General features: G+C 47.3%; 1 protein-coding gene across 1 annotated transcript in view; it reads left to right on the forward strand.

Annotated features, from left to right (window-relative positions):
* The first annotated feature begins 2496 nt into the window (after positions 1-2496).
* Positions 2497-15958, forward strand: part of RAB20 (RAB20, member RAS oncogene family) — a 35404-nt gene continuing 21942 nt past the window's right edge. Inside the window, exon 1 of the mRNA XM_084879926.1 lies at positions 2497-2930. Coding sequence (XP_084736052.1) covers positions 2759-2930 — 172 coding nt within the window. The 5' untranslated portion in view covers positions 2497-2758. The remainder of the gene's footprint in view (positions 2931-15958) is intronic.

Raw genomic sequence — 15958 nt, forward strand, 5'->3', positions numbered from 1 at the left:
GAGGCCGAGAGGATGGTGGGAAGGCAGAGAAAAAACCCCAAAAGGGCTCATGGAGGTGGGTGGCCTCGCTCGGGAAGGTGATTTGATGAAGGGCGCCTGATCTTATGGGTCACTCACACAGACACAGGACTGAGGGGATTTTCAGTAAGGCAAGCTCAGAGAGAGAGGGTGTGGAGCATGGCTGATTGTGATGTGCTTGCAAGGCATCACTTCTGGCCTCACCAGGATGATGGATTTATCCATTCTTTCCTGACTCAAAGCTTTGTTGAGCAGCTATTATGTGCTAGATACTCTTTGCCAGGCCTAGCAGTGAGCAAAACGGAAAAAGTCTCTTCCTCATGGAGCTTACATTCTGGAGAGGAAGCTGGCATAGTTAAACATGTGAATAAGCAATACAATTTTAGATAAAATGCTAGTAAGGCAGGATAGGGCCATAAAGGGAAAGGGGGTGGGAAAGCTATCATAAAAAAAGAAAAGAAAAAAGGGTGACCAGTGTGTGTGTGTTAGGGGAGCAGATAATGGTGGGCAGAGTTCCAACTTGTAGATTAGGACATAGCATGGCAGGTCTCTGCACAAAGTGGTAGTTACGGAAGGTAAGTCTAATAGTAATCTTCCACGCATGAGATGAGCAACGTATGAGATGCCCTCACACCTCTGCCCCATCTGAGTTTCAGAGCACTTACTGAAGAGGCCCCGGGACCCATTCCCGCTCACAGAAAACACACAGTGGCCTCCGTGCACACTGTCACCGGGGAGAGGAGGACACCTTTGTGTTCTTATCTTTTTGAAGAAAAGATTTTAATCAAGACACAAGGTGTAGAAAAGCAGACAAGAATGTATTGACTGCAGCTAATACATACTTAGGGCCGTGAAACAAGGAAGGACATAGAAGAAGCAACAGGAAATCAGAGCACTGGGAAATCGGAGACTTCCTGCACACCCCCTACTGGGGACTGAGCCCACAACCTGGGCATGTGCCCTGACCAGGAATTGAACCAGCGACCTCTTGGTTCCTGGGTTGATACTCAACCTCTGAGACACACAGGCCAGGCACAAACCGTTTACTCTTAAGTGCCCTTGGTTTAGGGAAGATAGGTGTCTGCAAACTATCTTAGTTTGCCTAGTCAGCTTGTCCCGGAATTTTCCTCGCTTCTCACTTTTCTGTAACAACACTGTCTACCGGTGTTCAAACTAGAGCTCCGAGTTCTGCATCAGCATTATCTAAAATAAATACCAAATCCTACACGCTGAATATTTTAGAAGCATTTCAAGGTTTACTCTATTAAAAAAAGGAAGGAGGAAAGATTTTGCTAATTGTCATTGTAACCGCCAAAGTCAAATTTTTCACTCTCAAGTTTTAAATGGCGATGGCTGTCCATTTTTCAGATATAACCTAAAATAAAATGGCTTCTTGTAAAAGTGATTAAAACAAACAACAACTACAAAAATGGCACTAGAAACCCCTCCTTCACAGTCTCCCCTCTTCCCCAGCTTTCTAACCATTAACAGCCAGAATCTTAGTGTTATAGGCGGCAGAACGGCACAGGTAGGGTCAGACCAAACCTGGGCTCAGCAACCTTGGTGCTTGGGGGTTCTGGCTAGGAAAGAATTCAGAGCCAAGACCCCAACTGTAAGAAAATGTTTATTTGGTTCCCCAGAGAGGTAGGAATTACTTTTTACAAGCTATAGTGGTAAAGGAAGGGCCCTTGGAGCTTGGGATTGAGGACGCTAGTGGCAAGAAGCTTGGGGTGGAGATATGAGTGGAGGTCCCAGGAGATCTTAATAGAATCTCCAGCAGTTTTCCAGGTGTGGCCTCTCAGGGCTGTGGTCTCCACTGATTGGACCCACTGGGGCAGGGGCTCGTTATTCAATGCAGCTGGTCCTGAGGGGGACCTGGGTTTTGCTGCTTCTCTGGGGGAGCTGAAACACCACTGAGGTAGAGATGTTATCTCTAGGAGGAAAGGTCCGGGGTCCACACCTCTGGAGCTTTCCACCCTGGTGTTCCTCCATAGCTGGTGTCTTAACTGCCTACACTATCAGAATGGGTTTTCCAAGATGCTCATTGAATGTAAACTTTTACAAATCACCCTGACTAGTGGCTACGTTTGCACACACACAGATTAGGAAATCGACGCGGAAAGCCCTGGGTGGACTGGGCGGCAAGGGGCCCCCTTCACGAGCCTGGGACCTCAGGGCTCAGAGGTCACCGGTGCCGGGAAGCCAGGTGGGAAGGGGGCGGCGGGAAGGGAAAGGGCGGTGCCAGGCGGCCCGGAGGGAAGTGGGGTGTGAGGATGGGCTTGGGGGATGGGGGGCGGTGGGTGGGAGGCCTGAGCTGTCCGGGGAGGGGGAGGAGGGGCGGGCAGGGCCTGGGGCGCGGTGGGTGCCCAGACTCAGGTGGGGGTGTGGCCTGGGGAGGGGGCAGGGGGTGCAGTAGCGGGAAGCGGGAGGCGGGCCGGGAGGCAGGGCCAGGGGAGAGGCGGGGCAGGGCGCGGGGCGGGGCTCCGGCCGAGTCCTCTGGGGTGGCCCCCGCGCCGACACGCGCTTCTGCTTCCGGACGTCGGGGCCAGAAAGTCCCCGGGGCCCCCCGCACGTTTGGGGTTCCCGAGAGTTCCAGGTCCCCGCGAGTTCCGGGTTCGAGCCGTCTTGGTGCGCGCCGTCCCGGGCCGGCGTCCAGCTGCTCCCGCTGCTCCCACTGCGCCCGGGCGCACGGGCCGGACGGCGCGGGGTCCGGGGGGTGCGGGGGGCTCCCTGCGCGGCCATGAGGAAGCCCGACGGCAAGATCGTGCTTCTGGGGGACATGAACGTGGGGAAGACGTCGCTGCTGCAGCGGTACATGGAGCGGCGCTTCGCGGACACGGTCAGCACGGTGGGCGGCGCCTTCTACCTGAAGCAGTGGCGCTCCTACCACATCTCCATCTGGGACACCGCAGGTGGGTGTCCGGGAGGCGTCCCCGGGGCCGGGGTCCACCAGGGCGGGAGTCCTCCAGGCAGGTTCCCCCCGGGGCCGGTTCCCCAGGGCAGGCCTCCCCGGTTACCTTACAGGGTCCCCTCGTCCCAGGGCAGGTGGCCCCATTTCAGGGATCAGGCCCCCAGTCCCAGTGCACGTTCCCACTCGTTGTCTTTTGCTGGTTGGGAAACTCTTGTTCAGCCACGTGGTGTATGTATTTAGCGACGGTGCAGTCGAGCTTAAAAAGTACCCCTGGCTGTAATTTTTGACAGTCTGTTTGTTGCTTTACTGTCTCTGTATCTATCTTTTTGTTCATCAGTTTATAATGTTCTTTATTGTCAAATTACAGCGGGGAGGGAAGGGAGATATGGGGGAGATAAGAGATCAACCGAAGGTCTCGTATGCATGCATATTAGCAAAACCAAGGGACGAAAAACTCTGGGGAGGGAGGGCATGTATGGGAGTGGGGGGGGGCAATAGTAAAATATGTACACATATAATACCTGAATAATAATTAAAAAAAAGAATAAAGGTAACCACAAAGGAAAAAAAAAAAAAGTACCCCTGGCTCCAGCGAGGAGCGGTGCCACTTGTGTGCCCTGTGGCAGTGTCTGGCTGCAGAGCGTCCTGGGCCTGCACGGAGCCTGCAGGTGCTGATCTGACTCACTAAAGTGTCACACACAGTGCTCATTTCATATCCACAACAGACTTGGGGGGTGAGCAAGGCTAGTATAGTTACCACCTCCCACACCACCCCCCCCTTTTTTTTTTTTGCAAAAGAGGAAACTGAGGCATGGAGCCTTCAAGGTTCAGTCAGGAAAGCAGGAAACAGAACTCAAGGGTCTCCTCTCTTAGTTCCAAGCATATCTGCATCTTCCAGTTTCTTTATCATCTGCTTGATCTCGGCTCTTACGTGTTATGGAACGTGGAGCGGTTTTCTGCAGCAGCATTTGTAGGATAGGTAATGAATTATTTTTGGTGTGTGTAGTGTTTGTGATTTCCCAAAAGTACAACTTAGGAGTTCTCAATTCAAGGGTTCGGTTTACAGTGGCAACGTGGTGTTGCAATAGAATATATGTCCCCTCCCCTGAAAAAGAATAAGTAAATAAGAAACTAAATAGTAAGGCATGCTTTCGATGGACATTCTTTTTAGAAGCCTGAAACTTGAAGGTCTGACTTTTTCAATGGCAGCACATCTTAAACTTGACATAAATACCCAAAGGTCCTGTCTAGACTTTTAAAACTGCCCGCTTGGGAGGGCCCTTCTGCCAAATAAACACAATTTTAACTAATTCTCTCTTTAAAACGGAATTAATGATGCCCACTGAGGTACATTTACTTCTTTTCCTTCCTTCCTCCTTTTTTTTATTGCTGTCTTTTTGTTATCAACTGCAGTTAATGTCTTGACTAATTTATTACAATCGCGCTGTAAAAATAGCATCTTCCCTGCTCTTTGCTCCAGCTCCAAGCCACAGAGTGAGGTTTCTCTAAGATCCTTTGTGCTTAAGCTGACTCTCGCACTAAGCATTTGGTAGCCATGGATCGGAGGCTCTAGAATTGGACAAGGCCGGCCCTTTTGTTCCTTTTGTTGGCTGGCTAGACCTCTCTGCTGTCCTTGGTTTACAAGAGGATAATGCAGAGATGGCACTGGGGTCCCAAACGGAGACCCCTGCAGTGGCCACCGTGAGAACCTGCTTTTCACCCCCAGGTTCTGGTGTTTCTGGAACAAGAACTGACCCGAGAGATGTCACATCCCGCACCTCCGTCCTCTATGGTGACTCTAGCAGTGTAATTTTGGCTGGCCACTTTCTTCTTTACTGATAAGGACGCGATGCAGCCAGAATCTTGATCCAGAGGATTAGTAATACAGCTAATGAGGTGTCCCGGATATTTTGTTGGGCTCCTTGGGGAGCCATTCATTTCCTGTCTGGCCTAAGGTGCCGCCTCCTTGTTCCTGGAATCCCCAGTGTGAGCTCAGTCGGGCTCTGGGGCGTGGGCGGCCCGGCCCCTTCTCCCATTGTCAGCCTCCTGTGTACACATGCTTAGGCTCGAGTCAGCAGTCACACAAGCTACTTCTGTGCCTGGCTCCCCAGGACTGTGGGGTTACGGGCCGCTGGAGGGGAAGAAGGGCTCTGCACATAGATAGATACCTTTGCAGTCATCCCGTTGGGAATTCAGAAGTTTAACTTTCAAGGGATCCTTCTTTTCTCTTGCACTTATATTTTCTTCCCACTCCACATCATCTTTAAAAGCTGTGTTCATTTAAATTTCCGAAACCGAAGCAGAAAGATGAGAACCAGCTAGAGCAGCAGTCACCAACGGAATACTGGTGGTCAGTGAGGTCTGAAAGGTTGGCGACCGCAGAGCTAGAGGATGGATAGTTTTTTAATGCTGCTCTTGGTTGCATGGGGTGGGTGGGATGGGAGTGTGCGGTTATGGAGGGAATTAGTTTTTTTTTTTTTAATAGTAAAAGTGATAGTAAGGAGCGAGAGTTTCTGTTTTACACTTGGCATGGATATCACTCATATGTAGAATCTAATGAACAACATAAACTAATGAACAAAAGTAGACCCAGAAACATGGAGACATTGATCAGACTGTCAAACCTTAGAGGGAATGCAGGGGAAGGTGGAGAGATCAATGAACTCATGTGCGTATGTGCATATCCCACGGACACCGATAGTAGGATGGTGAGGGCTTATGGGGGAAAGGGAGTTTGAGAAGACAATGGGGGAAAAGGGGACATGTGTAATACTTTCAACAATAAAGATTTATTTAAACAACAATAACAACAACAACAACAATGTACCTGGCTGTCTGAAGCCTGCCGGTCAGGGGAAGCTAGAAGGGGGAGATTTGTCCAGGTGCAGGGACTTCCTTCCATTATGCCTTCGTGGCTCTGCCCTTACCTACTTGGGTAGCCGGACATGGTCACCAGATACGGTTTGCTAAATCCCAGAAGCAAAAGGAGGTTGCCCGGAGATGAGACAGAGCCTCAGCAGTACGTACTACTACCTGGGCAGCCTAAAGAGATGTTGCCCACTGTTCAGCAAACTGAGCTCCTCTGTGCACGTGGGCACTGTTTCAGGCTCTGCTCTACAGCAGCGATTTTCAACCTTTTTCATCTCATGGCACACATAAATTAATTACTAAAATTCTGGGACACACCTAAAAATATATTTTTTGCCCGTCTGTAAAAAAAAAAAAAAAAAAAAAGGTATAATTTTGATTCATTCACACCGATGGCTATTGTGTTGGCTGTTGTCATTTTTTAAAATTTGACAATCTAAGGGAAAAGGAGTCAGTGTCCCAGACTAAATAGTCAGGTATTGCATGTTTTGAAAATTCTTATAGCACACCTGTTGAAAATCTCTGTTTTGCAGCAATGACAAGCTGGCCAGGGCCTCGGTTCCATGGGCTTTAATCTCCAGAGGAGAGGCCAACAGAGGAAATAAGTGGCATCACTTCACACCTGATCATTGTTTTGAAGAAAACACAGCTGGGCTATGCGAATGTGACAGTGTGCCTTAATAGATCCCATCACCAGACCTGGAAGGATTGACACCCTCCTTATTTGTCCCTCATTTTTCAAGGCTGTGGCCCCCCTGGAGGGTGGGGGACATGTCTCATTCTATATAATAAAAGGCTAATATGCAAATCTACTGAACAGCAGAATGACCGGTTTCTATGATTTGCACTGACCACCAGGGGGAAGATGTTCAACACAGGAGCTGCCCCCTGGTGGTCAGTGAGCTTCCCCAGGGGGAGCACTGCTCAGCTAGAAGCCAGGCTCTTGACTGGCAAGTACAGTGGCCGTGGTGGCAGTCTCTCCTGCCTCTGTGGCAGCACTAATGCTGTCCCACTGATGGGTCCTGGAGTGTGAGAGGATGCAGGCCAGGCTGAGGACACCCCCCCCCCCCCTCGCCCCGAGTGCACAAATTTTGTGCACTGGGCCTCTAGTGTTTACAACGTATCTCCCTTCATTTTCCAGTAAAATATTCCTCTTTTCCCTTCTCCGTGCTTTCACCTGTAGTCTGTTCATGCCAATCGAGCTAGTCTCTAAGATGAACTCCATGCTCCCTACTTTGTTTTGTTAAACATATTTTTATTGATTTCAGAGAGGGAGAGGGAAAGAGAGATGGAAACATCAATGATGAGAGAGAACCATTGATTGGCTGCCTCCTGCACACTGGGGATCCAGCCTGCAACTCAGGCACAGGCCCTGACCAGGAATTGAACCTTGCCCTCCTGGTTCATAGGTCGACGCTCAACCACTGAGCCACAGCAGCAGGGCTGCTCCCTACTTCCTTGTTAGCCCTTACTGGAACAGTACATTAGGGGTTTCTGTGAACACCTCAAAGAAGTTACAGTGTTCTTGCACCTCCGCGTCGCTCACATGGCTGTGCGATCCTCTGTGGTCTAGGGGGTGTTCTGTGGATTCCAGTACAGGTTGAGCAGTGCTACAGTCTGGCTGAAAACGGGTTTATTTTGAAGCCTGAGCACCAGTTCTTGTGCCGGGTGGCCCTGATCTTAAAAAAACCCACAAACTGTTAATCTTATCCTTCTCAGTCTCAAACATTGAAGCTAAATATTCAGCCATTTGTACCCGAACCCTCCCTATCCCACTTTTAAAAGACTTGTGATTACACCAGGCTCATCCTGATAACCCAGTGTAATCTTGTTTTAGTCAGCTGGTTAGCAATTTTAATGTATCTGCAACCTTATTTCCTCCTTTCCATGCCACATAGTATATTCATAGGCTCCAGGGATTACAGCTTCTTTGGTGGTGGTGGTGGCGGGGGGTGGGGGTGGGGTTGGGGGGGTCGTTGTTCTGCTGAGCAGAGCCATTGACCACTTGTGTGACTTTGTGGCTGTGTCACCTCTCTCCACTTCACTTTCCCTACCTGTAGGTAAGGAAACAACGGTAGCAGCCACCTAGAGTGCTGTTAGGAGTCAATGAGTTAATATTGACTGAGTGCTTGAAAGGAGGAATGAGGAAGCTTTGTGTTAGTGTTTGCTAAATAAACAATTGTCTCCTGGCCCTCGGTGACCAGGACAATGAGGGCCACCAGCAAACACGTCACAGAGGGAAAAGAGTGGGAAAAGTAATTCTGTAGTGTGTAGAGAGATCAAAGAGAGGGAAAACTCAGAATAGTTGGTTTAAGATCTTCCTCTTGAACAACTTTAGTGCAGCCCAGGAGAGGATGCTGGCATTCCGGGTTAGGCAATCATGGTGCCTGGAAAAGGATGACTGTAAGTGCCCATACCTGTGACGTTAGCTAGGAGGGGGCCACACCTGCGAAGGATGGGGTGGCGCACCAGTGAACATGCCGGATGAGACGGGCCGTGCATGTGAGGACCGCAAGCTCATCATCATTCTTCCAACCTGCCCAGAAGCCACAAGCCCAGCCCCATAGCCAGCTGTTCTATTATAGATCTAGGGCAATGGTCAGCAAACTGCAGCTCGAGAGCCACATGCGGCTCTTTGGCCCCTTGAGTGTGGCTCTTCCACAAAATACCATGGCCTGGGCAAGTCTATTTGGAAGAAGTGGCATTAGAAGAAGTTGAAGTTTAAAAAATTTGGCTCTCAAAAGAAATTTCAATCGTCGTGCTGTTGATATTTGGCTCTGTTGACTAATGAGTTTGCCGACCACTGGTCCAGGGGATGGCGGAGATGCCATTTCTAAAGGAATGCTAGTTCAGGTTGGAAAGGTGGCAGTGTTGTGAATGAGCCCAGAGCCCAGCTCTCTATGACAGGGACCCCAGCGTTACTGACCATTGATCCTTGGGAATGGCCTGTGAGGACTGCATATTTTAAAAAGCTTTGGGTAGACAGCCTAAAGCAAATGTGGAGCCAGGGTGGAGGACTTATCCCTTATTAGTGCAGCTGCTAAGTGGTTTATGAGGTCCTGATAAGGCAATTCTCAGCCTGACAATCAGTATTTGTGTGACAGGAGAACATCTGATGGGTTACATCCCCTTTTTCAGATCAGAGGAATGACCTGGCCCCTCACCAGTCATTATAAATAAAGTTTTATCAGCACACAGCTGTGCCCAGCATTTACATACTGTCTGTGGCTGCTTTCCCGTTGCAGAAGTGGAGCTGCCTTGTTTTAGCAGAGACTATGTAGCACAGAAAGACAAAATTCTCTGCCCTTTGCAGAAGCAGTTTGCTGACCCCTGGTTTAGGTCATCCAAAGGGGAAACACTTCTCTAAAAGTCTTCTATAGTTACAGAAGCTCTCAAGCGTTCAATGTTCAGTGATTGAGGGACTCATGATTCAGTTAAACTCAAGTAGCATTCAAGTTTCTCCTGTGTGTGTCTGATCTGAGCAAGACTGGGGTGAGGGTGAGGACCTGAATTTAAGATCAGCATGAGCTTCTGACAAAAATTCTTGAAAATAAGTCTTAGTTGAGGTTTGGGATCTGGAAGCTAAACATGCAAAGCCTGTGTTGTAGGAGCGTCCATAACTGTGTAGGGGAGTCCGTGTCTTTGTAGGTGGGTCTGTGTCTTTGTAGGCAGGTCCATGTCCTTGAAGGTGGGCCCACATCTTTACTGAAGATTTTGAATGGGTATCTTTGAGTACAAGTCCTTCTTTGCAGAATTCTTGTGTGTGTGTGTGTGTGTGTTTAATTTTTTATTTTTTATCAAAAGCAGTGGCCTGAATATGAATGTGGATATTAAGATAGGTGGAAGAAAATCGACTGCTGGGTTCAGCAAGGCAGACAAAGTGCTATTATACTGAGAGATTGCTGAGGACAAAGGATGCCTGTGAGCTACTGCACGCGCTGGGAGGTCCCCAGGAGTCCTCCTGGAGGGGGCGCCAGGAATTCTGCGGGTGGGAAGAGGTATGTTAGGCTCACCAGTGAGGGGTTAATTCAGGAGAATTTAACAAATTAAGGTCAGTCATCTTCAGTAACTAATAATACCTGGATCACATTTAATGTCTCTGGAAGATAATGGCATGCTTTGTTATCTTGAAGTTTGCAGGGGAAATAGAAACTCTCTGATTCCAAGTTGAACTTGCCCCCCTCTTGCTTCATTGAGACTTCATATAACTTCCCTTCAGCGAGAAAGACATTTTACACACACACACACACACACACACACACACGCGCGCGCGCGCGCACATTTAAACAACTGCTTGTTCTTAGAATAATGGCTTCATCACTGTGATGACAGTGGCCTAGGCAGGTTCCAGTATTCTTTTTACCCCGACTGACCCAGACTCCTGGCTCCGCTGTACACTGCTGAGGGGTGTTTCTGTTGGGCCTCTGGATCCAGCGAATGTCCCCCTCAAAGCCCCTCCCAGCCTTTATTATCTTTCCTCCTCTACTCCCATAGCCGAGACAGGTGCCTTAGGACTTACCCACGGGCACTAGAGGCGTTCCTCCTTTTATCCCATTTCACTTTATTGTACTTCGCAAACATTGTATTTTCATCACCATTGAGGCAAGACCCTGTACCAGCAAAAAGATTACACTTCACTGAAGGCTCAGATGATGGTTAGCGTTTTTTGTTGTTGTTGTTGTTGTTTTTTTGTTTTTTACCAGTAAAGTATAGTTTAATTAAGCTATGTCTATTGTGGTTTTGTTTTATTTTATTTTTTTAAAGAGAGGTTTTTTTTTTTTTGTTTTCCCCCCATTTAATATTTTTATTGATTTCAGAGAGGAAGGGAAAGGGGGAGAGAGATTGAAACATCAATGATGATAGAGAATCATTGATTGGCTGCCTCCTGCATGCCCCCTACTGGGGATCAAGTTCGCAACCTGGGCATGTGCCCTTGACTGGAATTGAACCACAGGCTCTATCCACTGAGCCAAACTGGCTAGGGCGCATTGTGATTTTTCTTTAGGCATAGTGTTACTGTTCACTGAACAGACTGCTGTATAGTGTACACATAATTTTTATTCATGGGAAAAACCAAAAAAGTGAGCGTGACTCACTTTATTGCAGCATTCACTTTATTGCGATAGTCTGATACCAAATCTGCAATATCTCTGAGGTACGCCTGCATTTGTAATTCATCACATAGCCGGTCTTCCTTCTGATCTCACTTCACCTAACGGTCTCTCTCCCTGGGAATATCCCCTCCCCTGGCACTGTCCAGCTTGACTCTTATCTCATCTTTCAGGGTCATGCTTTGTGAAGGAGGAATGCTCCCTCGGTCACTGTAGCGGAGGGAGAATTCCTCCTTCCTCCAGACTGTGCTACAATGTGAGCTGGTGTTCTTCATGGTGTTCTGCCCGTTATCTATTTTTGTTTCCTGTTAGTTTTATCTCTGACCTACAAACTCCCGGAGAGAAGATTGGGTTTTATTCATTTTTATGCTCTCTGTAGAATCTACCACTTTACGCTACAGTGTCTTTTTTAAGCTAAGCTTTTGCTGAGTGAAATTGTTGAAAGCAATGGGAAACATTGGGAGAAGCTGAAATGCATGGTTTTCTTTTCATAATATATTGACTCTGAATGATAAAACCAGCTTAAAAATATTGTCATGAGCTCTGTAACAGCTAAAATGAGGCCATTGTGTACATGGTAAGGAAATACTGGTCTGTGGTGTTAATTATTATGTGTCTTGTCTTCACACAACTCTTGAGGAACTCATCTCTTCTTACTTTGATATCATTAAACATCTATCTAGAAGGTGAGTGGAAGTGCTGCTGCTGAACTTGAGGGGCCTGCTGGGAACAGGACTGCGGTAAGGACAAATATGTCTGGAAGGCTGTGGGCCAAGGCCATTGTTGCTGGCCATAACCAGGGTCCCCTGAACTAGAGGGAGCACACAGCTCTTCTTAAAATTGAAGGTGTTTATGCTCGAGATGAGACAGAATTCTGTCTAGGCAAGAGATGTGCTTATGTGTACAAAGCAAAGAACAACACAGTGGCTCCTGGTGGCAAACCAAACAAAACCAGAGCAATCCGGGGAAAGGTAACTCGTGCTCATAGAAACAGTGGCATGGTCCGTGCTAAATTCCGAAGCTAAATTTCCTGCTGAGACTACTGGACACAGGATCCGGGTAATGGCGTACACTTACTGAGGACTTACACTTACTGAAAACACATAAAATGGATTTATTTTCCTGTGGGGGGGGGGGGGAATCTATGTAGACATGAAGAATCACACATCAGGACATCTACTTCTGGGAAGATGGATCCGATGTACTTTTCCCTACTCTTTCCACTAATTGAAGCTAAATTTTTTGAAAAGTTATATACAAAACAAACATAAGAAGACTCTGGAAAGTGGAGAGAAGAAGGCAGACTGGCCAGGGGCCTTGAGAGCCAAGGAATGGCGCAGTGAGGCGAGCTCCTTGCATTTTCCTTCTGCTTCATTCACCCCAGACATTCAGGTGGCGTCAGAGGAGGCTGAGTTAGGGACCGAGCTCCATCCCCACCAGGTGGTAATGAGCCGTCCCACTTTGGGGTGCTGGTGGAGGCCATGTGGGGAGCTTGGACTTGTGCCTCCAACTCTGCCTGCCACAACCCCCGTACCCCTCTGAGGTTGTACCAGAGGGAGACAGCTAAAATGTAAGGCTTATGTACAACCCAGAGTCTCATAACATAGTATGAAAATGTCCAGGTTTATATAAAAATTCATTTAGTATGTAAAAATCAGGAAGATCTCAATCTGAATTTTAAAAGAGGCAATCAGGCCCTGGCCAGTGTGGCTCAGTTGGTGAAGCATCATCCCGTACATTGAACATTTGCTGATTTGATTCCCCATCAGGGCACATGCCCAGGTTGCAGGCTCAAACTCCTGTAGAGGGCGTGCAGAAGGCAGCCAATCAGTGTCTTGTTCTCACATCGACGTCTCTCTCCCTCCTTCTTCCTTCATCTCTTTGTAAAAGTCAATAAAACTCTGGTTGGTGTTGTTTGCAGCTAAGAGGAGACCATTCTAACCATTGTAAAAGCCATTGTTCAGCTTTGGAGTTATCGAAGATTCTTAATTTCCCAACGCAGCAGGAGTCGTTGAATTTGGCATGTCCACTGTAGGTCACCATGTCACAGGGCAGGAATGGAAACTAGAGTCTGGCATAACCTTTACAACTAGAACAGGATTTAAAGGACACTTTTCTCAGCCTCTTCCCCTCTCAGATGAGGGGACAGATATAAGAAGTTATTTGTCCAACACCCAGTGGCTAGTGGATGGCTAGTTGGTGACAGAACAGGGGCCAGAGCCAGGCCTGGTGACTCAGCCACCCTTCCCTGCTGCCTTTCTTGCTGTTGATGTCATGTACACTGACTTAATTTAGGGGCATCTGTGCTTTGAAATTCTCCCTTACTACAGTCTGCTAGAAACCAGGGAGGGCAGAGTTCCTATGGAAAACTTGCTTGGGAAGTGTTTTCTGAAAGGTTTCTAGGTTGCTAATGGACAGCCCTTTCTGGAGACTCCTGCTTGTATTAGTAACAGGGATTTCTATAGGCTTCCTGGGGACCAAATATCATACTTCTGGGCCTAGGCCTTTATTTTTGAGAGAGAGAGAGAGAGAGAGAGAGAGAGAGAGAGAGAGAGAGAGAGAGAGAGAGAGAGAGATCATGTGCCTCCCATACATTCCCTGACCAGGGATTGAACCTGAAACTTAGGTATGTGTCCTCACCGGGAATTGAACCCACAACCTTTCTGGGGTACAGGATAATGCTCCAACCAACTGAGCCACCCGGCCACGGCTAGCCTCACTTATTTCTTGTAACTACTTTGTGTGGCTGGCATTTTTGCAGACCAGGAAGCTAAGGCCCAGAGAGGTCACGCAGTTAGCTCAGTCAGGTTGCACTGGATGCTCAGGAGCCTGGATTTGAGGTCTGCTTTTCGTCTTATTTTAGTCTTTCTTATGACCTTTCTCTCTCTCCTCAAACAAACAAAATGTATATACTTCCGGGAAACATGGAAAGCTTGGGAAAATTGCTACCAGTTAATATTATTTTTGTTTTTGTTTTTATCTTCTGAAAACCTAGAGGTGCACTTGAGCCAAGTGCTCAATGTTACAATTTTAGTAAAAATTCTAAGCCATGGAAAATTTCCAACTCAGGTATTTTCTTGAAGGACTCATGACTTAAGTGGAATTAAATAAGTAATGCATTCTAGCAATTCAAGGCTATTCTGTGTAATGCTAGTGCTAATACACCGAATAGTGCCAGAAGGTTAGAATTATGGCATTATCTACTCGATTATTTGGCCTTGAATGATTTAAAATAACACATTTGTTGCATCAAAAGAATGCATTGTGCCATGTTCTAGCTGAAGTTGCGTTAGCTAATGCTCTCATGTTTATTTTTGTATTCTGCTAGACTATTTCCCTATTTATTTTTTTAAAGTTTTATTATTAATAGCCTTCATAGGTGTCTAGAGTTATCTTGTGGTAGGTAAACATTTACACCTTGGTTAAGAAGTTGTTTTGGTTGAAACCGGTTTGGCTCAATGGTAGAGCGTCGGTCTGTGGACTGAAAGGTCCCAGGTTCGATTTCGGTCAGGGGCATGTACGTTGGTTGCGGGCACATCCCCGGTAGGGGGTGTGCAAGAGGCAGCTGGTCGATGTTTCTCTCTCATTGATGTTTCTAGCTCTCTATCTCTTTCCCTTTCTCTCTGTAAAAAAATCAATAAAATATATTTTAAAAAAGAAAGTTGTTTTGTTCTAGTTGTACCTGAAATGTTACCTTTCCCTGAAAGCAAGTGCTCAGATATGGAGAATAACCCTAATGGCATGTTTGTCCTGCTGTTTGTATAGGCTGACTGGCTGTCACACAGCCTGTGGCCTTACAATGTCCTTCAGGAATCCCCCCACAGCCCTCTCCAATGCCTCCCCAAGAGGAGGCTCTATCACAGATTCTGGCCCATGAGTAGTAGCTGCTGCCTTACTGTGTGCCAGGACAGTTTAACTCTCCATTGCGACTCATTAATCCTGTCTAGGACTCAAGCCCTAGCCAGGTTAGGTCTCAGCCAAGTTCACATGAAGCCTGAAGGGGCTGAGCTGGGCAAACTGCCCTGTGTGTTTGCACTTAGTCACCAAGCCACGCTGTGTCCTTCACAGCAGTGACATCTACTCTAATGTGAGAGTCAACCGGGACAGAGTGCTCAGATACATAATCTGTGTGTGTGTGTGTGTGTGTGTGTGTGTGTGTGTGTATGCAGGATGTGACGGTACAGTCTGTTTAGTGCACAGTGTGTCTATGGCCTGAAAAAAACATTGCTGTGCCCAAAAGTGGTAAGTTAAAAATAGTTCCAACTTTGGAGCTGTCTCATAACTAACAAGATTAATGTATTAAGATGTCTGTTCCGCCATCGCTTTACCACGTAGAATTATGTGCACTTGATACCCGTTTTCATGTCTGAGATGTGCATTCTCATGTATACAGAGCAGCTAATCCAGTATGTTATGTGACTCGAGAGGGAAAGGGAGAGAGAGAGAGAGAGAGAGAGAGAAACATCAGTGATGAGAATCATCAGTTGGCTGCCTCCTGCATGCCCCCTACTGGGGATCAACCCCGAAACCCCGGCAGGTGCTCTACGCCAGGAATCGAACCATGACCTCTTGGTTCCTGGGCTGATGCTCAACCACTGAGCCACTCCAGCTGGACTAAATAATATCTTTAAAGTGTATTTATTTTCATATCTATTTGAGCATTGTGATTTTACCTTTTCTTAAAAATTGCCTTTTAACATGTGTCAGGTGGAATTGCTTTTAAAAGTACTTGACTAAGTTTTGTCCTTGTGCTAGTAGAATTTAGAGGCCCTGCAGTGCCATTAAACCCTATTGTTCAGCAGTTCCAAATGTAGGCTGCTCATACGACTGAGAGTGACATGAGCTGCTTAGTCTAGGGCAGGGTGTGTGTGTGTGTGTGTGTGTGTGTGTGTGTGTGTGTCCTTGAGCAGCTGCATGAGTATACTGGGCCTCTCTAAAGATCTGTAAAATGTGCACACTAACAGTGGGGAGAATGAAAGTGTGTGTGTGTGTGCGCGCACGTGCTCATGCTTATGAGTATACGTGTGTGCTTGTGTGTGTGCACATATAG

The sequence above is a fragment of the Pipistrellus hanaki genome (assembly GCF_964339955.1).
Source record: "Pipistrellus hanaki genome assembly, chromosome: 3".
NCBI lineage: Eukaryota > Metazoa > Chordata > Mammalia > Chiroptera > Vespertilionidae > Pipistrellus > Pipistrellus hanaki.